This window comes from Octopus sinensis, linkage group LG1 (genome assembly GCF_006345805.1).
Source record: "Octopus sinensis linkage group LG1, ASM634580v1, whole genome shotgun sequence".
In the NCBI taxonomy this organism is placed as follows: Eukaryota; Metazoa; Mollusca; class Cephalopoda; order Octopoda; family Octopodidae; genus Octopus; species Octopus sinensis.
Genome location: NC_042997.1, coordinates 134764661 through 134791353, shown reverse-complemented (window position 1 = coordinate 134791353; position 26693 = coordinate 134764661). Strand labels below are relative to the sequence as shown.

The following is a 26693-nucleotide window of genomic DNA, read 5'->3' as shown; positions in this document are numbered from 1 at the left end:
TATGCAAACTATTCATACACCAGCTAAAAATATGTGTATGGCCGCTTACGAAATACACTTAATGTTGATAAGCTAATATGTGTATAAGAGAGGTCTGGGTTTTCCGATTTTCTATATTATAGATACGACTGCTTTCAAATTACATACAAGTTACAATTCACTCGAGCGTGACTTAAAATGTTAGCTAAGTAAGGAAGTAGGTTAGGTACATTTTACTTTTCACTAAATACTGTTAGTAATGACAACATTTTCTTTTATCTATTTCATGTCACTACCTTACTCATATTTTCCATAATAACAAACAACAAGCATTAAGTTGCCCTGAAGTACATAAGATTTGAAATCTCTTTCTTACTATTTTATCTACGAAATTGTTGCTGGAGAACAAAACGATGTCTCACTATTCGATCTGCTTAATTATACTGTATATTTTACATGGTATCCTACAAGTATCGTGCTATAGCAATGGACATAATTTAAGAACAAAATCAATATCAGCAGGTGGAAAATGTCTAAAAAATGATAGCTGTTCATGTACTTTCGAAAATGGTACAGAAATTAATCTACATTTTCTTGATACTAAACCAAGACCAAGGTAACGCACTTTTTTATATTTTATGACAACTACGTATATTATTACTTCACTTAAGTTGTTAAAACGAATAGTTCTGTGTGAAGCTAGTTTGCTACGTGAGGTATAATACTATTTTTGTAATCGAATTGATCTCTGTCTAATATAATTGCACGAGGCACAATAACTTAAACCATAACTAGATATGTGTTTTAACGATACAAATTTTTAAAGATGAACACAGCAATCATAACACAGGCCTGATCCCTGAAACACCACTCTGAACAATAATCATCATAAGGGACTTCGATGCAACCGGCTTCCCGTCACAACGAGAGCCAGTAGGTCTTGATCACTGGGATGGTGAGTGCCTCGACATACTGACCCTCTTTCCATACGAGGGAGGCAGATCCTTATTCTTATACGCCATACACTGCAACACATTTTCCGTCTCCAACCTTGCTGTATCGGTGTCAACCCAGCTACCGACACCCTTAACACAGAGGAGAGGAAGATATATAAACAAAGGGGCCTGACTGTGTTTGTACTAGTCGCCATTGAGTACGTAGGTGTTCTTGAACCCTACACTACTGATTTCCTCCGTAAAATAGGGATAATAGCAGCTCTTCTGAGAAATAAGACCTGCGTGGAGGGGTGGTTGTTGCAGCAAGTGTCGCAGGCCGTTCTTCCCAACAAGGCCTTTGCAATTGTGTCTGCAAGGTGCGACTGAACATACCATTTGAACTGGGCTGTACAATATGTTACTTCAACCACATCCTCAATCATTTGTGACTGAATTCGCCCCACCCCACCCCACCTTTTTTCTTTTTCTTTATTTCCTTGTTGAAGTAACTCTGGGATCTTTCTCCACAATTTAATCTTTTTTCTTCCTTTTCTTTTCTTCCTATAAAAATTTATGGTTAATAAAAGTTCGTTCGCCCCACCCTCAGGGGAAAAAAAACTCAGTCAAGTAAATTTTATGAAAACTGACTGAATGTCAAATGGACTTCCTGACTGATAAACGTACATGCATACATGCATAAAACCTACACACATACATATGTGAATCTATATCTATCTATCTATCTGTCTATCTATCTATCTATCTATCTATCTATCTATCTATCTATCTATCTATCTATCTATCTATCTATCTATCTATCTATCTATCTAGATAGATAGATAGATAGATAGATAGATAGATAGATAGATAGATAGATAGATGGCCAAATTTACTAAATGTTACCTTACTTATAGGACCAGACATAGCTGTGATGTTAAGAAGTTCGTTTCACAACCACGTGATTTCAGGTACAGAGCCACTGTGTGGCATCGTGGGCAAGTGTCTTCAATTATAACTTTGTAGGACCAGTGATATATATATATATATATATATATATTTTCTCTCTTTACTTGTTTCAGTCATTTGACTGCGGCCATGCTGGAGCACCGCCTTTAATCGAGCAACTCGACCCCGGGACTTATTCTTTGTAAGCCCAGTACTTATTCTATCGGTCTCTTTTTTGCCGAACCGCTAAGTGACGAGGACGTAAACACACCAGCATCGGTTGTCAAGCGATGCTAGGGGGACAAACACAGACACACAAACACACATATATATATACATATATACGACAGGCTTCTTTCAGTTTCCGTCTACCAAATCCACTCACAAGGCATTGGTCGGCCCGGGGCTATAGCAGAAGACACTTGCCCAAGATGCCACGCAGTGGGACTGAACACGGAACCATGTGGTTGGTTAGCAAGCTACTTACCACACAGCCACTCCTGCGCCTATGTGTGTGTGAGAGTTTGTGTGTGTGTGTGTTTGTGTATGTATTTGTATGTAGGTATGTCATAGTTTCCGTTTGTTGTCTTCTTTTTATTTAATCCTGATAATCGCACTCATTAATTTTTAACCCATCTGTAGAAATATTCTTGAAATATTTTTGTGCCACTCTGTCTTTCCTTTACTCTGCTTCTTTTAATTTCTTTTCTCTCTCTCTCTCTCTCTCTCTGTTTCCCTTCTCCGACTATCACATAACCCATCACGACTTATACCGGTGTCATTCAGCCGCATTGCTCAATGCTCAAAGGGGTTTTATATACTTGAGTTTATATATACATGTTTCTTTTCTCAGCCATGGATTAGGTCAATTGCTATACTGCAAGCAGCAAGGATTTTAATTGAGGTTCACTCCACTGTCTATATCAGTGCTTTTCAACATTTTTGCTGGAGCGGAACCCCAAGGAAGCATTCCACTGGTTCGAGGAACCCGTGTGCAATAATTTAATAGTCTTATGCACACATATCTGCACAGGAGAATTAAAAATTACTGCCGATTTTAGCAGTTTTGTAACTTCTTGCGGAACCCTTGGACTGTACTGGCGGAACCCTGGTTTAAAACCACTGGTCTATATGTTGGTTGTCCAAAGTAAATGTATCCGTCTATTACACTTCCATACAGAACCATAAAGTTACAGAATGATTTTCAGTCTTTAACTGTTGCAGATGTTTTTAATCAGGATTATGACACTTTTGATGATTCCCCCTTTTGTAATTGCAGCGTTTTCCTGAGAGTGCTGACATTTCACAAATTCAACTAAAAATCAATCACGTTTTGTGTATCAGAAAATGGTAGAATTTGACTCAGAACATTTTATTCTTTTATTCTTTTACTAGTTTCAGGTATATTTGACGGAAGCCATGCTGGAGCACTGCTTTAAAGGGGTTTAGTCGAACAAATTGGCCACAGAACTTATTTTTAAAGTCTAGTATTTATCTATCATTCCCTTTTGCCCCACCGCTAAATTACAGAGATGTAAACACCCCAACAACGGTTGTCAAGCAGTGGGGGGGGGGAAACACTCTCACACACATATGTATATGTATATATATATATACATACACACGCACACAAATATATACAACGGGCTTCTTTTATTTTCTGTCTACCAAATCCACTCACAAGCCTTTGGTAGGCCTGAAGCTATAGTAGAAGACAATTGCCCAAGGTACCACGCAATGGGACAGAATTCAGAACCATGTGTTTGGGAAGCAAGCTTCTTATCACACGACCACACCTGCGCCAATCTCTTCACAAAAATAACACGTTAAATACAGTTTATATAAACAAGCACAAATTGATGGATTACATCAGTTGTGCGAAATAGTTCTCTCAGCGTGTCAGTAAAGATGCAACACAGAGAACAGTTTTGACAAAATTATACTACCAATATTTTCACTGGAACCTTTAGTAATCAAGTAAATGTTTATATTCAAATTTTTGCAAACACTACTTCTGTATCTAATATACATATTTTTCCTTTTCTCTTCAAAGATTCACGATTGATTCAGAATTTCAAAAGTATTCTTGGAATCCCTGTACAGGTTATACAGTCGGTGATACAAAAGATGTTGCAGTAAGTGATGCTTGCTTTAATGTGTATATTTAATACAAATTTCCTGATGTTGTTCTTTTAAATGGCCCTTGTTTTACTTACATATGATTTATCTTACATTATTTAATTGCTTTATCATTGCATTGAGACCACACGGCCATACTGGGACACCACCTTGATGAGGTTGGTCAACCAAATCAATCACTACTTTTTTTTTCTGTAAATCTAGCACTTATGATATCGATATCTTTTGCCAAACCGCTAAGTTGCCGCTGCGTAAACAATCCAGCAACGGTAGTGGGTGGACAAACATGCGCAGAAACAAATATACACTCATCCACACACACACACACACACACACACACACACATATATATATATATATATATATATATGCATGCATGTATGTATGTTTATTTATGCTGGACTCTCCCGTTGGTTTCGTTTCGTTGTATGAGGCTCCGACAACGTACTCTTTCTTTGTCAGTCATAATGCTTATGTCGAATGTGACATTTAAGTCCTGCCAACGATTTACAAAGGCTGCAGATGTTGCAAGTATGAAGATTACAGGCCAGTGTCGGTGATATATTTGCAGCCACCTTTCTCCTTTGCTTTGCACCCCGAAGCCTGTTAATGCTGGTTGCAGCAAGATTTTTAATACTATTTTGAAATAACGACTTCCAATTTGTTCGTTCCAGGGCTGTTCGCTCAAAGGTGTTGCGAGCTCTCTTCATTTCTAAGAGGTTACTCTTCAGCTTGTCCTTATAGCTGGACCATGGTCGAACAACGTTCCTGTGCCCATTCTCAAACTGACTTTGGGTATTCTTTCGTCACTCATTCTGATGACATGGCCTGCCCAGCGCAATTGTGATTGTATAAGGAAGCTCTCAGTTCCACCAATGTTACACTTGCTAAACAAGTCGGCATCAGAAACTCTGTTTTTTAGTGAATAACTGCAGATTGTCCTCAGGCAGTCTTTGTGGAAGATGTCTAGTTAGTTAATGTGTCGTCTATAGGGTATCCACGATTCTGAGACATAAAAGAGAGTAGTAAGAATGGCTGCTTTATAGACCTGTAGTTTGTTATCAAGTTTGATACCCTTTTCATTCCATAGGCGATGGCGGACTTTGCCAAATGCTTTGGTTGCCTTTGCAAGACTGTTGACGATTTCATCACGAAGGGAAGCGCTCTACTTTCACTTTATTATCAAGATATGTAAATGATTTCTCATAATTGTCAGGAAAATCATGAACCAGTGGCTTCAGCTTGACACTTCGAATCTGTTTAAAAGTAGGGCAAGGTTGATGGAGTGCTTCTATTTTCTTTATGTTGATGGTCAAACCAAAGGCTTTACACACAGCAGAAACTGGTCTAGAAGTTCCTGAGCTTCCTCTAAGGAAGTCGCTACTAGTGCAGCAGCATCTGCAGAAAGTAGGTCACGAATGATGCTGGTGCGTAGCAGTGTTCTGGCTTTGAAACGCTGATGATTGAATAGTCCACCACTTGTTCGAAACTGGGATTTGACACCACTTTGTATGTCGCCAAAAGCATAACTCAGCATCTCTGAAAAGAAGAATGCAAACAAAACAGGAGCTATAACACAACCTTGCTTTGTGCCGTTTCTAACGTCAAATGAAGCCGAAGATTCCCCACCGGACACGAGAGCAGCCTTCATTCCCTCATGAAAGATGATAACATTCCACATCTTGTCAGGTGTACCAAGCTTTTTCAGAACTTTCCATAGCTGTTTCTTGCAATACATACTAATACATAAATCTAAAGCAAATTTTTTTCAGGGACCCTAAAAATATTTTTGCGGATCCCCATTCGGATCTTTTTTGTTTGGCTGCACTTTTTGAAATGTTAAAATTAAGTGAATATTTTCAAATTTGATGTTTTGATGTAATTTTTCATGCTAAATCTGAGGGCCTAATTCACTTGTCTCTGATTTTTTTTTTTAAGTTGCAGAGATTTAAAGTTTGATCATTTTCACACTGTCAGAAAACAAGATTTGGGACTTGTCATTTCGTGCATGACTGCTATCGTAAGACGACAAAACAATAATGCCAGCATTGCGACGATAGCACGTGTTTTAAATATTTAATAAGCGAAAATAACCAAAAATTTCAGTAAAGAACAAACATATTTCGTAGTTTTGAGTATTCAATATGCATTTAATGCGAAAAAAGAGTAAACAATACACTATGTAGTTTTAAGAGCAGAAAAACAAATTGTAAGCAAATGAAATATTTGGTAAATATACATGTTTTATACAGGAAAGTTCCCAATGCATGTCCTGTTACTATGAAAACAGGTACCTATATGTCTGTGGCTAAAAATACCAAAAATTTGCACATTTTGAAGCTATTAACTATGGCGATGTTGCTTATTAATTACGTATGTAACAATTATTAAAAGTACTAAAAGAAAGCAATTATTAAAGGATTGACCGTCTGAAAATATTTTTATAAATTCATGTTCTCAGAAATTTCCTATAACTTCGATTTCTCAAGTTTTTTGAATTTTCGTAACTCCAATTTCTCGCAAATTTAAATACTCATTGCATTCACTGCGTCCAATTCTTCACAGATTTAAATATTAATTGCATTCACTGCGGAGTATTCCAGTTTCATTTGCAAAGTCTTTCGCTTTCTCTTTTAGGTTTTAATTCGCTTTTTGGAAAACCGATATTTTATTCTATTAATGTATGCGTTATATAAAAACCATATTTATTGAATTAAATTTTTTTTTAAATACCCGTATAATTTTTGAACGCGGGATATCTGTGAGAAGAACCTAGAAAGTTGGGTAATTACTATTAGAAGACGAGGAGAAAAAAGTTAACAAGTACTCGAAACTTGCATCATAGTCACAGTTTCAAAACATTCTTATACCACTAAGCCAATATATACACAAACGAGTTGAAGGAACGCCTTCAACAGTCACACACACACACACACACACACACACACACACACACACACACACACCAATACATACTCATGCACACACATGGATACACATACACGCAAATAAAAGGCAATGAATGTGTGTGTGTGTGTGTGAAGTTGAAGGAGCGACTTCAACAGTGACACACACACCAATACATACTCACGCACACACAAAGATACATATAAACACAAATAAAAGGCAATGAATGTGTGTGTGAGTGTGAATGTTTGTGTGTGCTCACTGACAAAACTGACGAAGCCCAGAGACACACCCAAGTACCTTAATCTTATCTACCAAATACTTCAGTTCACTGACGGGATGGAAGTAGAGAGGGGTACTTTTGGCCTCTTGGCTGAAACAGCTGTAACAGACTATCCTACTTTCTATGCTCTACGTTATATATTTTAATAATTACTGGTACTTTATATATTACATATTATATATGTAAAGCATAATACGTTGTATATGTATGGATTATAATTGTTTTTATAAAAATAAATAAATAGACATAATATAATGTCTAAAAGTTGATGAATACCAACTCTTGATCCCCTGCATTTTCTTATTGCTGTATAAATTAAAGGTAAAAAACGGTTTACCTTCACACATTTATTACATTCAGGAGTGTAATTTCCATGTAAAGAAAAAACACTAGTGTATTAATAATTGTTTATTCTACCAGCAGTATATTGGATAGATATTATCCCTTAGTTGGTTGGATTCATAACCTCTAGTTCTCTTGGAATTATATATATATATATATATATATATATATATATATATATACCAATTAAGGACTGAACACGAAAAAGTGGACAGTCAACATGCTAGATATAGACGTCAAATCGCCATTCTCCACAAAAAGTCTATGTTCTCAGATCAGACTCAACACAAAACCAAAACAATAAACAAGTGAAAAATATTTACCCATGTACTAAATTCAGTTTCGGCTGTTATTTTCCGCAAGGAAAAGTGCAGCCATCATCAGCATGGTCCCATATAAAATGTAATTTGCTGTACTAAATGCCAACACGATACCGAAATATCGCGTGCATGGAGTACGGCCTATTACATTTGAAATATATATTTCAAATGTCTCTAATTTTGGCGCGATGAGACCCGAGAAAACTAGCCTGCAGCTAATAGTTAGCAGCAGTTAATTTATCGGTTAGAGAACAAATATTTATATAACATTAAATTTAGGGTAAAAATTGATATTTATCAATTAGAACCAGTGGTCTAGCATATTAAAGAAAGAATCCGAAGATTAAAATATTTATATATACCAATTAAGGACTGAACACGAAAAAGTGGACAGTCAACATGCTAGATATAGACGTCAAATCGCCATTCTCCACAAAAAGTCTATGTTCTCAGATCAAACTCAACACAAAACCAAAACAATAAACAAGTGAAAAATATACGAAATAAATATTTACCCATGTACTAAATTCAGTTTCGGCTGTTATTTTCCGCAAGGAAAAGTGCAGCCATCATCAGCATGGTCCCATATAAAATGTAATTTGCTGTACTAAATGCCAACACGATACCGAAATATCTTTAATATGCTAGACCACTGGTTCTAATTGATAAATATCAATTTTTACCCTAAATTTAATGTTATATAAATATTTGTTCTCTAACCGATAAATTAACTGCTGCTAACTATTAGCTGCAGGCTAGTTTTCTCGGGTCTCATCGCGCCAAAATTAGAGACATTTGAAATATATATTTCAAATGTAATAGGCCGTACTCCATGCACGCGATATTTCGGTATCGTGTTGGCATTTAGTACAGCAAATTACATTTTATATGGGACCATGCTGATGATGGCTGCACTTTTCCTTGCGGAAAATAACAGCCGAAACTGAATTTAGTACATGGGTAAATATTTTTCACTTGTTTATTGTTTTGGTTTTGTGTTGAGTCTGATCTGAGAACATAGACTTTTTGTGGAGAATGGCGATTTGACGTCTATATCTAGCATGTTGACTGTCCACTTTTTCGTGTTCAGTCCTTAATTGGTATATATAAATATTTTAATCTTCGGATTCTTTCTTTAATATGCTAGACCACTGGTTCTAATTGATAAATATCAATTTTTACCCTAAATTTAATGTTATATATATATATATGTATATATATATATATATATATATATATATATATATATATATATATATATATATATATATATATATATTTATAAATAAGGATAATATCAATATTTAAATATCGATATTATCAAGTGGTCAGCATGGGAATAAATACCATACAGAGGTAATAATTTTTCACAACTATAAATAAGGGTATCTGAGAGACACCACCATGCCGAAATAGCAGTCAAACCCTGACTCTAAAACCCCCTAAAATGTTCATATGGCACCACGAGATAAGACAGAGAGACAAAATAAACTAGCAAAAAGATATTACTGGATAATTCAAGATCCTGCTTCAAATAAGCTCTGCTTTCGTCAGTTGAATATACCACATTAGCACATAAATACAAATATATATATATATATATATATATATATATATATATATATATATATACAGAACACACGTTGTACTTACATATACGAACGTCCAAACATACATATATATGCACGTGTGTACAAGGTCAGATTTAAATTGCCCGCCAACTACCCTTATATATATATATATATATATATATATATATACATATAATCTGCATACATTACATACCCTATCTCTTTCATCCTATACTTGCTTCAGTCATTAGACTGCGGCCATGCTGGGGCACCGCCTTGAGTCGAATGAATGAATCGACACCAGTATTTCTTTTCTAAGCCTTGAACTTATTCTCTCCGTCTCTTCGTCGAACCGCTAATTTACGGGGACGCATGAATGTTTTGGCAAATTTGAATAGTGAAACCAAATTACATGAGTAAACTTACTCGTTAAATTATCTATATTATTATTTAATTCGTGTTTACTACATCGAACCCTAGACAACGAATGCAAAGCCACTGACTGATCCTAGTGTATTTTGAAATCTGAATGAAAAGATACGTAACCAAACAGCGAAATTTATTTTGTCCGGATTTCTATCTATTATAGAAATTTATACCACTATTACAATGAAACATAACTTTATTTTGTAGATGGCTATGTCGGATATCGTTCTTGGTCTCCAAGCAAACGCTTCGTTTCGTACATTCGAAACTAATGACTTTGGTATATTCTATAGTAGGTATGTTTTCTTTTTATGAATATGTATGTCCATGGCTTCATATACACATATGCCTGTATTTCTGTTTGCGTGCTTATACTTAAAGGAATATGTTTATGTATGTGCATATAGAGAACAGATTCACGTGTCTTGTTTTGCGTACACGAAAACACAAATATATATATACATATATATATGTATATATATATATATATATGTATATATATATTTATATATATATATATATAAATATATATATATATATATATATATATATATATATATATATATATATATATATTTATATATATATATATATATATATAGTTAATCCAAACAAGAAAGCACAAAAAAGCACAACAAAGCGAGGACGTGGAACAAATATAGTAGTATTGGACGCTGAGGAAAGAAGGAGGGTTTAACGTTTCGAGCGGAGCCCTTCGTCGGAAACATTGGAGAAGGAAAGATCCAGAGAAGGGAAGACAGAGGAAAAATATCGCCAACGGTACGCACGAGGTCACACACACACACACACACATATATATATATATTTTAATTTTAGGGTTAGCTATACATACATATATATATATATATATATATACAAACACATACATATATATACTCTTTTACTTGTTTCAGTCATTTGACTGCGGCCATGCTGGAGCACCGCCTTTAGTCGAGCAAATCGACCCCGGGACTTATTCTTTGTAAGCTCAGTACTTATTCTATCGGTCTCTTTTGCCGAGCTATGTTAGTGCAAAGAGGAAAAATAGAGCTCAAAATTCGAGTATTTGGATATTTTTATTAATTTGATGTGCCAACGCACGAAACTCTCGGTATTGCTTCTGCGCTGACAGTAAAGTATTATCACACTGAGTCAGTTTGCAACATTCCCTAATCTTTGGGATGTATGCGTGCATTTTAGAATGGTTATCTCCTCTTCAGCAACAAACACCAGGAAGGCAGACGTTCTGAACTGACGCGAGAGACAAGTCCAAGGAAGACCGGCACACACACGCGCGCTTATTTGGTGAGGAGGGTGTTTATTGGACACCCTGCGGGATGAAAAACAAAACCCGTCAAAGGGCAGAGGAACTCTTGAGAGTCAACGGCCATCCAATAAAAGTCTTAAGGCTGTATCATGCGCGGGGACATAGAAATAATCGGACTGAATACCCGATCGCGCGGTTAAACCATTGGGAGTGAAAGACTCCTAGCCTTTGTTAGGGCATCCTTCTAGGAGAAGTTAACTCAGGTAACTGGGATAACTCCGACATAAAACCTGCGGCTCAGTGGTTACCGATGATGTTGACTTGTTCTTCTTTTCAGATTATGGCTGCTGTTGCTTAGTGAGTGGGATTGACTCAGTGCACAGCCTTTCCTCACTTTAAAAAAATCTTCTTGCACAGGCATTGCACGATAACAACATTGATTAAGCTTCGTGCAATGGCCATACACGATAACGAGGGGGCACCCACCATATGTCAGGCTCTATAATTTTTTATACTAAACAGCATTGTAAGGCAGCTAGCTGGCAGAATCGTTACTACGCCGGAAAAATTGTTTAGCGGCATTTTTCTGGTTTTACGTTGTAAGTTCAGATTCCTCGGGAGTCAACTTTACCTTTCATTCTCTCAAAATAGTTCCTTTCACTTTCGATACCACGCTTCCAAGTCTTTTTGTTTGTTTGTTTTTACTTTTTTTTAATTTTAAAACACTCTCTGGAAAACGCTTTAACGTTAATACGAAGTTTCCGTGAAGAATTTTCTTCGATCCCTTCTACCACCTGAAATCGTTGACCATTCAAGGAAAATTCAATGACTGAGAACAAAGGAAGTCTGCAGGGAAAAACTCCAGAGTGTAGGGAGGCTGGAAATCGCGAGTGATCACGGTCTTTGCCATAAAATCGTAACAAGTGACGCGTAATAAGGTGCATGGTGGTAAATAAAGCAGATTTTGCTTTATTCATGTCTCTTTCTTCGCTGTACCTAATTCAAATACTTGTGTCCATCCATATAAAACTCATTCCTGGTCGCCTGACGACATGAAAAAGAAAAAAAAGCGTGATAAACGATACCTCTCGATCAAAACAGTCTTGTGTGAATATTCCCTGTTTTGATTTTCGAGCGCGACTAAAATGAGCTCATGTACTGCAGCCACTGCTCTTTTTGCCCTTTTTCTTTCGCGATAATGTAATCAGGCGCAGGAATGTTGAACTTCAAAAACAAAACATTGCACGACTTAACTATCCCGATTAGAAATTGATGCTTTAGAACAGAAGTATGAATATGCTTTTTTACGTGTTGCTGTTATGAATTATGTACACATGTATGTGTACTTGTTTGTATGCAAGTAGTATGTATGTATTTATGTATGTATATGTGTTTATATGCAAAAGTACTAGACTAGAATTTAACACGATGCTTCGAAATTTACACATTAAAAGTATTAACCACTCAACTATGTCTTATGTGTTTATGCATTTCTAAAATCACGCATGCGTTGAGGAGTAGATTGATTAATATTCCATTTTTTTCTTTCTTGGCAGTTATGCTGTAGTCATACTAAATTGTAGTGATAATATGCGTATAAATTTCAAGTTGAAAGACAATTGCCCTCAAGGTATGATTCTGGTGAGTAACTTTTAGTTTTAGTTGTTTTGGACGTGGAACAGTTTCGAGCCCTAGTCGGCTCGATCGAGTAGTCCTATTGTCAAATGCAGTCAGTCTATGGCCATCCTCAGATCGTTTCTGAATAGATTACACTATCTAATGTTTCTTTTTTAATGTTATTTGAGTGAGATTTTGCATATATTTCGGAATAAGAATCACGTTGAAGCTCGTTCAGATGAAAATCGCATTTCAACTTGTTTCTTCAGACCTAGATAAAATATGTCTAGCTATTGGAAATTTAATCTGTTTTAGCTATATCATGAGTTTTGAACTTGCTAATTCTAATTTAAACTTTATACTGTGCCATCTTCAGGATGTTCGAGCAACATTTGACCATATTTTATGTCTCCTTGTTCAGAAATAGCCTGATGTATTAGTGAACAGTCAATGGTGATGGAGAGCATAAAAATAAAAGTTGTAATTGAAAGAAAGTTAGCTAATATGGAGGACTGGAAGCCATCTGAATGTTGGAAAAAGATTGCCTTGTGTCACGATGATTTGTGCTGGGTATCGAAATGCCGACATTTTGACTGCCGCTCAATACTCTGTGAACACTGCACGGGCTGTAGAACGTGACATGGACAGTTACAACGAAAACTACGAAACCGTGGCCAGCGGGAAGGGACACAGCAGGCTTTCTGACTGCGATCGCATACCGGAATTCATCCCCACATCTTTGAACAGGGCCTTAATCTTAATTCAGACGATTATGTGAAACGTCTGTGTACTGTTGTCAAACCCTGACTGGAGATGTTTGCTGCTGGGAGATCATATGTGTAGTAGCAGAATTAGGCTCCATGTCATGCCTCCAGAAAGAGTTAGAAGTGGTTTCTGGAGAATTTCTATGGCTTCCCCTGCCTGAATTTTTCTAGTTTCCTGATTTACCCGATTGTAATCTCATAGATTATTATGTGTAGGGCGCAGTTAAAAAAAGACACCAGTCTCTCTGCCTGCAGCATTAAGCCCGAGCGGATGGTCAAGTTCAAAGCGGTGTTCGAAGATCTTCTCAGAGATATGGTTAGGAACGCATGCAGCAGTTTCTGGAGTCGTCTTGAGGCCATGGTAGAAGCTGCGGGTGGCTACTTTGAATAAAGCGTTATCTCTCAGCCATAATCTAGATGATATTTTATAATTTTTACAAAATACTTCGATTTTTGGATAGGATACTGTGTTTTCTTTTCCTTTTATACAAATGAACAAATTCAGCCTAAACATCCTTTTAAGTAGAAACTCACAAAATCTCAGCAAACTTTATAGCCCGCAGCACTTAGCATATTTGACATCCAAATTTATTTTTAACTATTTGAAATAATGGAGGAGGAGCGCTAAGCCGTGATAAGTAAGGCTGCAATGTTATTTTCATCTGAATATGCTTGAGGCACGTTCGAACCTGTGAACAAGCTACTCATTGCGTTTTGTCACGGAAAATATATCACGTTTGTTGCCAAATGGTATGTATACACCTACATCAGCTCCCAGCGCCATCTACCCAAACCGTGAGATGCAAGCATTTCGGAGTAGTTATCACGGATCTAGTGGAGGTGAATGGCTTAGTGGTTAGGGTGTCAGTATCGTGATCGTAAGATTGTGGTTTCGATTCCTGGACCGGGCGATGCTTTGGTTCTTGAGCAAAATATTTCATTTGACGTTGCTCCAGTCCACTCAGCTGGCAAAAATGAGTAAAGCTGCGACGGACTGGCATCCGCGTCCAGCTGAGGAACACATACGCCATTGAAACCGGGAAACTGGGCCCATGAGTCTGGCTAGGCTTTAAAAGGGCGTATTTATTATATTATTATCACGGATATAGGTGTATATAAACCATTTGTTAACAAACGGGATATATTTTCCGTGACAAAGCGCAGTGAGTAGCTTGTTCACCGTTTCGAACGTGCTTCAAACATATTCGAGCTGATGTTACATTACAGTTGAAAAATGGGTCCCAAGAGTAGATTCTGATTATAGAAATGCCATACTGAATAATATGAAGCGTTAGACTAAATTCAATACTCTAGTTCAGTGGTTTTCTACCAAAGTTCCGCGGAACCTTAGAGTTCCGCCAGTACAGTCCAGGGGTTCCGCAAGAAGTTACAAAACTGCTAAAATCGGCAGTAATTTTTAATTTTCCTGTGCAGATATGTGTGCATAAGACTATTAAATTATTGCACAGGGGTTCCCCGAGCCAGTGGAATGTTTCCTTGGGGTTCCGCTCCAGCAAAAAGTTTGAAAAGCACTGCTCTAGTTTCTTCCTGTTAGTTTCAGAATTCACATCAGAACAAGAACAGAGTCTTACTCTGTTCCTTTATCAACTTCTGCTTGATAAAATTAATAGCCGCAAGTTAGTAAAGTTAGTTTTAGCTTATTTAATTTATTGAGTATGAAATCGGAAGCTAGAAATCAATATGCGCTGAGAAATAAATACAAGAAGCAATGCCTAATATTATTTTAATTATATCGTTGAGTGCGTTTTAATTATTTCGTCTGAAATTGCTTCGGTCTCATTAAGACCTCGACAGGAAGGTTGATATGAAGAATTGTAAGAGCATTAAACAAATAAATACTTCCAGTATCTATACTAGCTCTTTGCCTTCTGTGTTCAAATTATGTCGTTTAAATTCCTCTGAGATCAACAAAATATAATACGAGTTAAGTTACTAGCACTGATTTAATCAATTAATCGTCTCCCAAAATGTGTGGCTCTGTGCCTATGTCGAGGAGGATCTGATTAGCAAACCATAATTTTTACACAGTGATGAGAAACGATTTAAGTAATTAAACAAGATTATGCACAAAGCGGCATAGAGAATGAAACTGTTTAATGAATAGTTGATTACAGGTGCAATCAGCAAGAAAAAATGACATGTTAAAATCTTTTATACTGATAATAATTTCTGTATATGTAATACATTTTATACAAATACAAAAAATATAAGAACCGAGAATTTATAAATTGTGTGTAATTTTATAATTTTCTTATATTTCCACCACAGTGCTTTGAATATTCAGGACCATGTCATATAAAAACACCACATGTGCCTGTTGAACCAAAAAAGCTTTCTACTGGAAGTATAATCTCAATCGTGTAAGTGTCAAGTTTATCACATATTCAAGCTAATTTCCGTTTGGCGGAACACTCACTGTTGACTTTTGTCCGTCTATAGATTTATGGTGAGTAAATAAATAAAAGAAAGAATATAAAGATATTTGAAACCTGCAATATACGATGTCGTGTGTATTTGTGAGCAAAATAGTAATAAATGGAAAACAATTAAACATAATAATTAGAGTAGAAATTAATATTATAAAAATATCAATTTCAACTAGTGGTCAGCATATTTATAAATGTCCGAGGACCGTGAATTCTATTTAAATATAAACAATATGAAAGATCACTATGTGGATGTCTTGTATGCTAAAAATAGACGAAAACCGTCTTACCACTAAATCAGTAAGACGGCTTGACGTCTATTTTTAGCATACAAGGAATCCACATAGTGATCTCTCATATTGTTTAGATTTAACGTAATGTATACGTCAATTTTTTATTTGTCCATAGAGTGGCTGTGTGGTAAGTAGTTTGTTTACCAAACACATGGTTCCGGGTTCAGTCCCACTGCGTGGCACCTTGGGCAAGTGTCTTCTACTATAGCCTCGGGCCGACCAAAGCCTTGTGAGTGGATTTGGTAAACGGAAACTGAAAGAAACCCGTCGTATATATGTATATATATATATGCGTGTGTGTGTTTGTGTGTCTGCGTTTGTCCCCCTAGCATTGCTTGACAACCGATGCTGGTGTGTTTATGTCCCCGTTACTTAGCGGTTCGGCAACAGAGACCGATACAATAAGTACTAGGCTTACAAAAAGAATAAGTTTCGGGGTCGAGTTGCTCGATTAAAGGCGGTGCTCCAGCATGGCCGCAGTCAAATGACTGAAACAAATAAAAGAGTAAAAGAGTATATCGATAGTAACTGCAGATCTGTGAGATTCATTATCGTACAGCTCAAGGTATGGAAATCCGCATGTAATGCACAAGCACATCAGGTACAAGTCCTATGTGTAGAACATATGGCAGTTTATACCCGCCAAGATGCAGAAGTGTTGTTATGTACCTTGAACATCATATGACTTCTTTCCTCTCTTGAGTTGAACTTCCTGGACAGTTGTGTCTGCAACATCATCACTGGGATACCTGTCTAGCAATTCCATGGTGTCAAAGATGCGTGGATACTGTAAGTGGCATGGGACAATTGTTATCTAGTTCTCGTATATCGGTGTGTTGAGGCTGCCAATGAGGTTCAGAACAATTTTTTGAATGGTTTTTTTTTTTGTTGAAACTACCTGCACGTGCACAGTCTTTCTCTAAGTATATATTGTTTTATTTTTTTCTATTTGGTGACATGCTTTACCTTCTGATATTTTCCTTGTTCCCAAATACCATGTATAAATAGATTTTTTGAGTTTAAACTAAATCAAGAAACATTGTCTTTAGAATTATAGTAATCGGAGACGCTCTTTCATTAACTTCCAAGGAAGATTAGTGTTTCTAATATAAATCAATAAGCGACATTATTATCAATATTGTAATGAATTACAATTACTTTGTTATCTCAAAAAAAAAGTTATACTGGCCAGCAAAATACTATCTTTTTCAGTTGCCAACAATATTTAAATGAATTTGTGGTAATTTGGGAGCCCTAAATTTAAAAATTGCATTGTTTCACCAGATTGACTCCAGTTTTTGAAATGATGGATTCACCTTAAGCTCTTATGTCACCTTAATACGATATACAGAGATATTTCAAAACAAGGCTAAAATGTAGATTAGGAGTAATGTTTGGTCAGAGATCATAGTACTTTGACAAACGAAAGATTAATGATTTAGTGTTTATTATCAAATATGGAGCTCCCATATTCCAAGTGGCTACGCTATATTTTCTCAATATATTTGCTAGATGCTGTAGTGTTTTTATCTACATATTTTACTCTTCTACAATATTATTTATTTTTTATTGCAAAACTAAATTTAAAATTATCTCTTTCATTTAATAATTCTTAATTATGGCAGGTAATAAACTAGTAAAGATGAGTTCATCATAAAGAACCTGCTTGAATAAATAAAATGTTTTCTGTTGTATCTGTAGTGAATATACTAGAGAAAAGCATAGAAAAAAATATCATTGATTTTGTAAGCAAGCATATCTTTCTTATTTTGGAGAAAAGTTTGGATATCAAGTTAAGTCATGAGTTCTCCATAATGTATTCAAAATCTAAGTAAATTCCTTTCGGCAATGGCCCAAAGACAAAAGAAAAAAATTAACGTCGGAGTGCCTATCGTGTGGTGAGATCCGTAAAATCCCTACGAATGATTGTTATTTTGTACTGTTAATATGAAAAGCTTCAATTACTATAAAATTACATAGGAATATCCTGATTTGGAATCTGCAAATCTACATACTAGGGAAGCTCTCATGCTGGTACTTGCGTCTCTACCTGACCATCGCTTGTCAGATGTTGAAGAAATGCAAAGCTTAATGTCTACCACACATGGTAGCTTGGAAAATAATTATGAATAATAAGTTTTTTGATACCAAAACTGTTCTCAAAAAAGGAAAAAAATAGGCATGATGTGTGTGCGTGTGTGTGTGTGTGTGTGTGTGTGTACGTGATTGCAATTTATGCTCATCCACAAATTAGCAAGCATTTCGCTCAAATTTTAGGAGGACATTCGTCAACATCCTATCTAGGTTTTGTCAACTTATTTTTTTCCGGAGGCACCCGCGGATAAGGTAAAAATCTATTTTCAACCATAGCTTTTAGCCATAAAAAATATCAGCCATAGCTTTTTTGATGGCGTCTAACGAAAGAAAATACGATAAAGAAAAGTGGGAAAAGGAGGCAGAGAGTTTCACGGGAAAGACAAAGTGAGAGAGGGAGAGAGAGAGCCATTGCTTTTTTGACGGCGTCTAACAAAAAAAAAATAAGATAAAGAAATGTGGAAGAAGGAGGCAGAGAGTTTCACGGGAAAGACAAAGTGAGAGAGAGAAAGAGAGAGAGAGAGTAAGTGACTACGTTCATAAAAATAAAATGTAAAATGTTTTGTTTTGTGTTTTTGAAAGGCACACTATATTTTATAATCATAGTATATATACTTTCTCACACAACAATTACAATATAACATAAGGGGGATCAGCCATCTGAATGTGGCTAGGGACAGGGCGGGGTGGTGGGGGTGTTACTGATGCATTTAGCCCCAGGCGATCATCGACGTCACCAGAAGGGCTGACACCATCTCGGTGTCCTTGCCAGCCTACATACGGACCGGTTTCGAGGTATTTGCCTCTTATCAACGCATGGTAAGCACCGTTACCGGTCCGTATGTAGTATCCGTATCTTCGGGGAGGCTGATCTCCCTTTGCAGGCTGGCAAGGACACCGAGATGGTGTCAGCCCTTCTGGTGACGTCGATGATCGCCTGGGGTTAAATGCATCAGTAACACCCCCACCACCCCGCCCTGTCCCTAGCCACATTCAGATGGCTGATCCCCCTTATGTTATAGAGCAGTTACTGTTTATATCTCGCTCAGAGATTTATTATTGAATTACAATATATTTATTCTAAATCATTTATTTATTTTAAATCGTTCATCTCTCACACACATTACTTTGGGTGCGAAAGAGTTTGTTTTTATTTTACGCCGAGTAAAAAAATGTTCTGTTGACAATCCATTTATTTAACAATAAAGAAGCAAAGAGGTGAGTAACAACTTGTCAGTGAATTACACAATATAAATGGGTACAATTTGCGAGGCTTCCACCACACCCCACTCCGTTTCACGGTCCACAAAAAGGGTTTTGAGGCCAGAGTATTTGGTTCCATGCAAAAAAAAAAAACGATTTTTTTTTTCTTAGTGAAAATTGTGCGAGTGTTAATCTACAAGTTTAACAACATTTTTTCCATTCATTTCTGTTTATGAACATGTATGCGTGCACAAAACATGCAATAGGTGTACGTACGTACGTGTGTGTATGTGTGTTCGTGTCTATTTATATTATATTATATTATATATAATAATAACTAATTTCAACGGATTTCGCCCAAATTTGACGTCTATGTTACTTAGTTTGGTTTGAAATAAAGAACTTGATTAACTTAATAATCGTAACTTAATCCCGGGCAAGGCCGGGTTATACTGCTAGTCTGAAATAAGATCTCAGTCTCTCAAAGTAGTCTACTGAAACTTTGGCATTCAGGCTAAAAGAAAAGAACTGTCTACATGCAAGTTAAAATAACAGCCTTGAAGAAAGAGAAGAGACATTTCTTCCTTATTCTATCAAACACGAAGATGTTGTCTACGGAAATAACATAGCTGAACTTTTCTCGAAATGTAACAACTAGATTGTCGACTATAAGTATATACAGAGAGAGGTAAAGGGAGTGAATGAGAAAGAGAAAGAGCCACCTGAAGTTTGAAATGTATTTTATTTCACTATGGAAACTGTTATGTATCGTTACCAATTGGTCAGACAATATAAAGAACATAATTGTCTTTCAAGGACTCTGTTATCATGAGCGTCGGTGGTCTATTCACGTTGACTCAAAGATAGAGAATTTCTTGCTGGGATAGCAAAGTAGGAACACAAAATATCTTTGCTTCAAATGCTTGTGGGGCAAGAGAGCAAAGCAAGATCAATTGAAAAACGTAACATGGCCTTCAATAGATAGAATAACCATAGGGAGACTGAACATCCTTTAATGGGCTATTGGCTCAAAGAGAAAATATCATTCTTCCTGTCCTCCATATTTATTTGGGACTGATGAAACAATTTGTTAAAGCTTTGAAAAGAGATGGTGATTGCTTCAAGTGCGTTTGTATCAAAAGTAGAATATCTACTGCTGATCATATTTGTAAACTTACCAAAGATACTAGTTTTCAGAAATATATGAATGATATGGAAGTTTCTACTTGGTGTAGTTACACCTCAGTTATTGAAAACTTCTTGGGTGACAAGTAAGCAGACAATTGTGAAGAATTATGGAAAAGGTGCTCAATAACAGTATGAGTGCTGCGAGTAATATGGACATAAAAGTACACTCCATCCATAGGCAGTTGGACTAATTTCCAATTAACTTTTTGAGATTTATGTGACGAACAAAAGGTAAAGTTCCACCACGATATAACGATGATGGAAAGCTATCAAGGTAGAAATGGAATACATATAATGGCAGGACTACTGTTGGAACATTCCGATTATTGTCCTGCTACGCTACACAAAAGAAAATCATATGAACATGAAGGACGTATATATTTTAATATTCTTAATTAGTCGATGCTATTGTATTGTCGTGAAAATTATTAGTTTAAGATGTCATCAAATATTTTGTGATTAATTTTTGTTAGTTTTTTAATGTTACAATGTATACATGTTTTGGCATTTTATGTCAGAATGATCATTTTGTGTCAACATGCTTTAATAAAACTACAAATATTTTAAATTCCATTATGTAATATGCAATTAATTAAATGACCCAATACCTAAATATCAATTCAGGCACAACTGTATCATAAAAATAAGAGGGGCTTGGAAGGCTAAGTGTTGTGAATTCTCAAATATAGGGCCTTTAAACATGTCAAAAATTAGTGCCAATGTAGGGAAACTAATGTCATTTTCAGATTCAGCACCGCAAAGTCACCCTTAAATAATTCCAATAACTTTGGCATCGAAAATAATGTGTCAATGCTACCAGCCGAATTGCCCGCTGTTCTTAGTCTGTTTCATATTTTGTCACTAGTGGGGTGCTCTACAGACAATGACTATGAGTGAGGAAGTTTTTTGTGTGCTTATTCAACTTGCCGGATATAGCAACCAAATTCTTTATTAAACATTGGAAAATGTCATTTTTGAGCTATTGTTTGAAAACAAAGTCACAATCGTAGTATTGTGTCTATATTCTTCATTAGGAAATGTTTCACAGTGGCCGACTTATCGAAGATGAACTGCTTTAACTCTTCTGTAGATACGTATAATGGATTCTGTCATCTCTACATGCGTACAAAGTAAATGTGTATAATTTGCATACAGCTTTAGAAAACAACTTCTTTGAAAATATCAATGTTTGAAACGATTATTTTTCAGTACATTTTCAATTATAATTGTATACCTTGTGGGAGGTTGCCTGGTCACTTCGTTTTACCTAAACTCGACTGGAATGGAACGATGCCCGAATGTTACACTTTGGAGCAAATTGGGTTCTCTTATAAAGGTAACTTCAACATTTTATTTAGAAAATATTCTGCAGATTAAATTTGCGCTGTCTGTCTGTAAATGTGTGTACGTGTGTGTTCGTGCATGCGTTCGTGCGTGCGTGCGTGTATGTGCATGTAGTGTGTGTGTGTGTGTGTGTGTATTACTTTACTTTTTTACTTTTTTAGTTGTTTCAGTCATTTGACTTCGGCCATACTGGAGCACCGCCTTTAGTCGAGCAAATCGACCCCGGGACTTATTCTTTGTAAGCCCAGTACTTATTCTATCGGTCTCTTTTGCCGAACTGCTAGGTGACGGGGACGTAAACACATATACATATATATATATACATATATACGACAGGCGTCTTTCAGTTTCCGTCTACCAAATCCACTCACAAGGCATTGGTCGGCACAGGGATATAGCAGAAGATGCCACGCAGTGGGACTGAACCCGGAACCATGTGGTTGGTTAGCAAGCTACTTACCACACAGCCACTCCTGCGCCACTCCTGTTGAATAGAATATGAAGCGGTTCGAGTTTGAAATTGCTTTAGTCAATCTACGTTTATTTTGATGTTTGTCAGTATTGATTTCTCAACCACAATGTCACTTAGGTGAAGAAAAATAGATTTTGTAGACCTCAGTATTTAACTGGTATTTATTGCATTAAACTTGAGAGGATAATACACAAGTTAATATACAACGTCAACTTCGGAGAGATTTATTAGTATTAAACGATTATTTGTGCTTCTAATTCCTATGCTGTCATTAACTTTTCTAGTCTAATTCCTTAAATACATCGTTTCTTACAAAGGAAATAAATATTTTACAATGTTTAACAACAATACTCGGCAATTAATTCCTTGTTTATTGTTTGTATTCGATAGAGTACAGTAATTTCTCGTTTTTTTTTTCACCCGCTGCTTTGGAAATGTCCTTGGATAGCGCTTTATTTACATCAAATATGCAATAAATATTCCCCTCTCTGCATAACTACTGGTTAGATTTACTAATTATATTTCACCATTCTTTTCTTTTTGCTTAGTTGTCTCCTGCAGTGCCGTCTTACAGCATGGACACACTGAATCTAGGGGCCCAATTCTGATTTATATGCGATGTGGTTTGCTGTCAATAAATAAATACAATAAAACCCAATGCATCGATTTGCCCGGGTGCTTATAATGCTGCTAAGACAACTCTGATCTCTTACCGATGAAATATGGCATTAGTCATTAATTCAACATCTGGAATTAATGTTTGAATTATAATCGCTTTTAATGAAAAGGAAGTGGGTTGGCAATATCGTTAATTCGCTCTTAGTCAAGTAGTAGTTGATCAGCAGTAGCGTTAATTTGCTATGAGCAAAATGGCAGTAGATTAGCAACATAATCGTTAAAACGTCGAACAAAAGGCTTTTGTTTCTTTATGCTCCTAATTTGAAAATCTGTTGTAGTTTACTTTTCCTTTCATCTCTCTAAAGAGTACCACTTAAGTACATTGGTCAATTAAATCGTTCCCACAGACTTGTTCCAATCTTAATATCTAAGTACCTATAGGCGGCGAGCTGGCAGAAACGTTAGCACGCCGGGCGAAATGCGTAACCGTATTTCGTCTGTCGTTACGTTTCGAGTTCAAATTCCGCCGAGGTCGACTTTGCCTTTCATCCTCTCGGGGTCGATAAATTAAGTACTAGTTACGCACTGGGATCGATATAATCGACTTAATCCCTTTGTCTGTCCTCGTTTGTCCCCTCTGTGTTTAGCCCCTTGTGGGTAGTAAAGAAATAAATATCTAAGTACCTATTGAACGGTGACCTTTCTACTGCATAGAAAAGAATGCATAAAGGCATTTCTTCTCATTTCACGTTCTAAGTTCAAGTGGCGCTGGAGTCGACGTTGCCTTTCGTTCTTTCGGGGTCGATAAAATAAGTATCATTTGAACATTGGGGTGCGATGTAATCAACAAGCCCCCTCCCGCAAACTTCAGGCCTTATGCCAATAATAGAAGGAATTACTAATGCTGGAAATGTTATGGTCGATTAATCGGTTTATCCTCTAATTTTACTTGTTGACAACACAATAAAAGATTTACTTAACTTTTTGCAACAGATATATATATATATATATATATATATATATATATATATATAAGGAGCACTCCCTCGGTTACGACGACGAGGGCCCCAGCTGATACGATCAACGGAACAGCCTGCTCATGTAATTAACGTGCAAGTGACTGAGCAATCCACAGACACGCGCACCCCTAACGTAGTTCTCAGGGAGATTCAGTGTGACACAAAGTGTGACAAGGCCGGCCCTTTGAAATACAGGTACGACTCATTTTTGCCAGCTGAGTGAACTGGAGCAACGTGAAATAAAGTGTCTTGCTCAAGGACAAGACGCGTCGCCGGGAATCGAACTCACGACCTTACAATCGTGAGCCTATATATATATATATATATTCTCTTACAAAGGTAAAAAGAACCGCTGCAATAAGTGTGTGAATCTGAGAGGGGGAATATGTTGAATAAAATCATAATTAACTAATCCTCCAGTGTTTTCTTCTACTCAAGGCCAGGAACTTTTCAGTACCCCCTTGTACATCTTAAATTTAGTAGAAATAGTAAAAGATTAAGCAGTTCATTGTGAAGTGATATTCATATCATACTATTCAATGTAGATTCGAATTGGAACTTGGCATTATATTCTATCTGTTGCGTTTTATCTTCCATTTTCTTCTCTAATTTTCAGGACGGATTCTCTTACACGTTTTCTAAAGTCAAATCATCGTCAAGAAGTAGCTATGAGAGTATTTAAGAATAAAATTCAAAACTTAACATGAATTCATCAAAATACTTCTATAAGAGCCTAACAACAACAACTAATAATAATAATAATAATAATAATAATAACAATAACTTTTTTAAAATTCTTATTTTTATTTATTTTTTTTATTTTTTTTTATTTTTATGTATTAGACATTCACTAGTACAACACCAAAAAAAAAAAAACCAAATATATGGCACAGAACTTCCAACCTGTTGTCTCTTGAGGTCTCTGGGTGAGACTTGGAGCCAACTTGTACAGACATAAAGCAAAAGTCAAACATAGAATAATAATAATAATAATAATAATAATAATAATAATAATACAAGACTGAAGTTACTCTCCACGAAGGTAAAGATACTGTTAGAAACAATAAGAAGAATGCGACTGTTGTTGGTAATAAATAGAGTCAATCTCTATTTATTACCAATAACAGTCGCGCTCTTTTTAATAAATAATAATAATGATTTTAAAATATGATAATGACTTTAAAAATATAATAATCTTTTATCTTTTACTTGTTTCAGTCATTAGATTGTGGCCATGCCGGGCACCACATTGAACAATTTTAGTCGAATGAATAGAGCTCAGTTCTTATTTGTTTTTAGCCTGGTATTTATTCTGATTCTTTTGGCGAACTGCTAAGTTATGAGGACGTAAGCACGCCAACACTGGTTGTCAAACTGAGGGTGGGAGAACAAACACAGACACAAAGACACATCCGTGGATATATATTATATGACAGCTTCTTTCCGTTTCCGACCACCAAATCCACTCACAAGGTTTTTGGTCGTCCCGAGGTTATAGAAGAAGACACTTGCTCAAGGTGTCACATAGTAAGACTGAACCCGGAACCATGTGGTTAGGAAGCAAACTTCTTACCACACTGCCACGCATGCGTCTAATAAACTTTTTGCCTGTCCGTTTTAAAATAATATGAGTAAGTACAAAAATCTTTTAAGCTATGTTATAATATTCATGTGAACTTTGAACCCTGCATTGTGGTAGGGCGTGTGAGATAATTGTACACCCAGTTTTGGTGACAGTTTTTCTGTGAGACAAGGTTCAATTGGATTCTGGAAGCTGTGATTGCCTATTTAGTTTCTGCATTTTGTGCTTTGTGTTAGACATTTGTGAAATTATTTTATGCTCCAGGAATTCGCCAGAACTTTTTGCTTGTCAGTTAAAAAATTTTCTGTGTCATATCGAAATCCAACATTCTACATTCCAAGGTTCGGAACCCAAGGTTGAACAACGAATTGAAATACAAAGTTTATAACATTCCAAGGTTCGAAACTCAAGGTTTAACACCGAATTGATAGACAGATTTTATGAAGTCACGGTTCGAAATCTACTGTCGAAATCCAAAGTTTGAAAACCGAATGTTTACAAAACTGGAAATCTGGATTTTATGAAACCCAAAATTTTTGGAAAGCTACTTTTGAAAAACCAAGATATGGAGTCAGAACTTCTGAACTGTGTATATATGTTACCCTTGTAACTTTTGACTGCACGTTTGGTGTAGCCTTGGCTGTTTGTATATATATTTGTTGTAAGCTGTTTTTATGTTGATGATTAATAATAGTTTTATAAAGAAATCATGGTGTTGTGTTGTTTTAAATTCACCCATTCCACGTTAATTCTGTGAATTCGGATATTGGCCACCAGGTCGTAACATGGCGCACTTAATTAAACAAAAGTCATCCTTTGCCGGGGCTCAGTGCACTACTACGTTACAAACTTCTGTTGCCAAACTTTTATTCAAACATACTAATGCTAAACTACGCCATTTGGAGCACTAACTTTTTAGTTCTTGCCAAGTCCAATGT

General features: G+C 36.2%; 1 protein-coding gene across 3 annotated transcripts; it reads left to right on the top strand.

The window, feature by feature from the left end:
- Positions 1-26458, top strand: LOC115214345. Of its 3 annotated transcripts, XR_005000117.1 has the most exons (8): positions 15-595; positions 3913-3994; positions 10055-10143; positions 12671-12755; positions 15785-15876; positions 21930-22056; positions 24790-24914; positions 25161-25257. XR_005000117.1 is itself a non-coding variant. In XM_029783536.2 (7 exons), exons 1-7 carry the CDS (start codon positions 393-395, stop codon positions 26181-26183), a joined length of 765 nt encoding a protein of 254 aa, XP_029639396.1. In that variant the 5' UTR covers positions 1-392; the 3' UTR covers positions 26184-26458. The 3 variants fall into 3 exon arrangements, 2 of the variants coding, with proteins under 2 accessions (XP_029639396.1, XP_029639405.1); XM_029783536.2 differs by lacking the exons at positions 24790-24914; positions 25161-25257 and adding an exon at positions 26097-26458 and having other exon boundaries at positions 1-595; XM_029783545.2 differs by lacking the exon at positions 25161-25257 and having other exon boundaries at positions 24790-24920.
- The last annotated feature ends 235 nt before the right edge of the window (positions 26459-26693 follow it).

Coding starts and splice junctions, on each gene's coding strand:
- LOC115214345 (XM_029783536.2), top strand. CDS start 393: ATGTCTCACTATTCGATCTGCTTAATTATACTGTATATTTTACATGGT. Junction 596..3,912: donor GATACTAAACCAAGACCAAG/GTAACGCACTTT, acceptor TTCTCTTCAAAG/ATTCACGATTGATTCAGAAT. Junction 22,057..26,096: donor AATTGGGTTCTCTTATAAAG/GTAACTTCAACA, acceptor CTACATTCCAAG/GTTCGGAACCCAAGGTTGAA.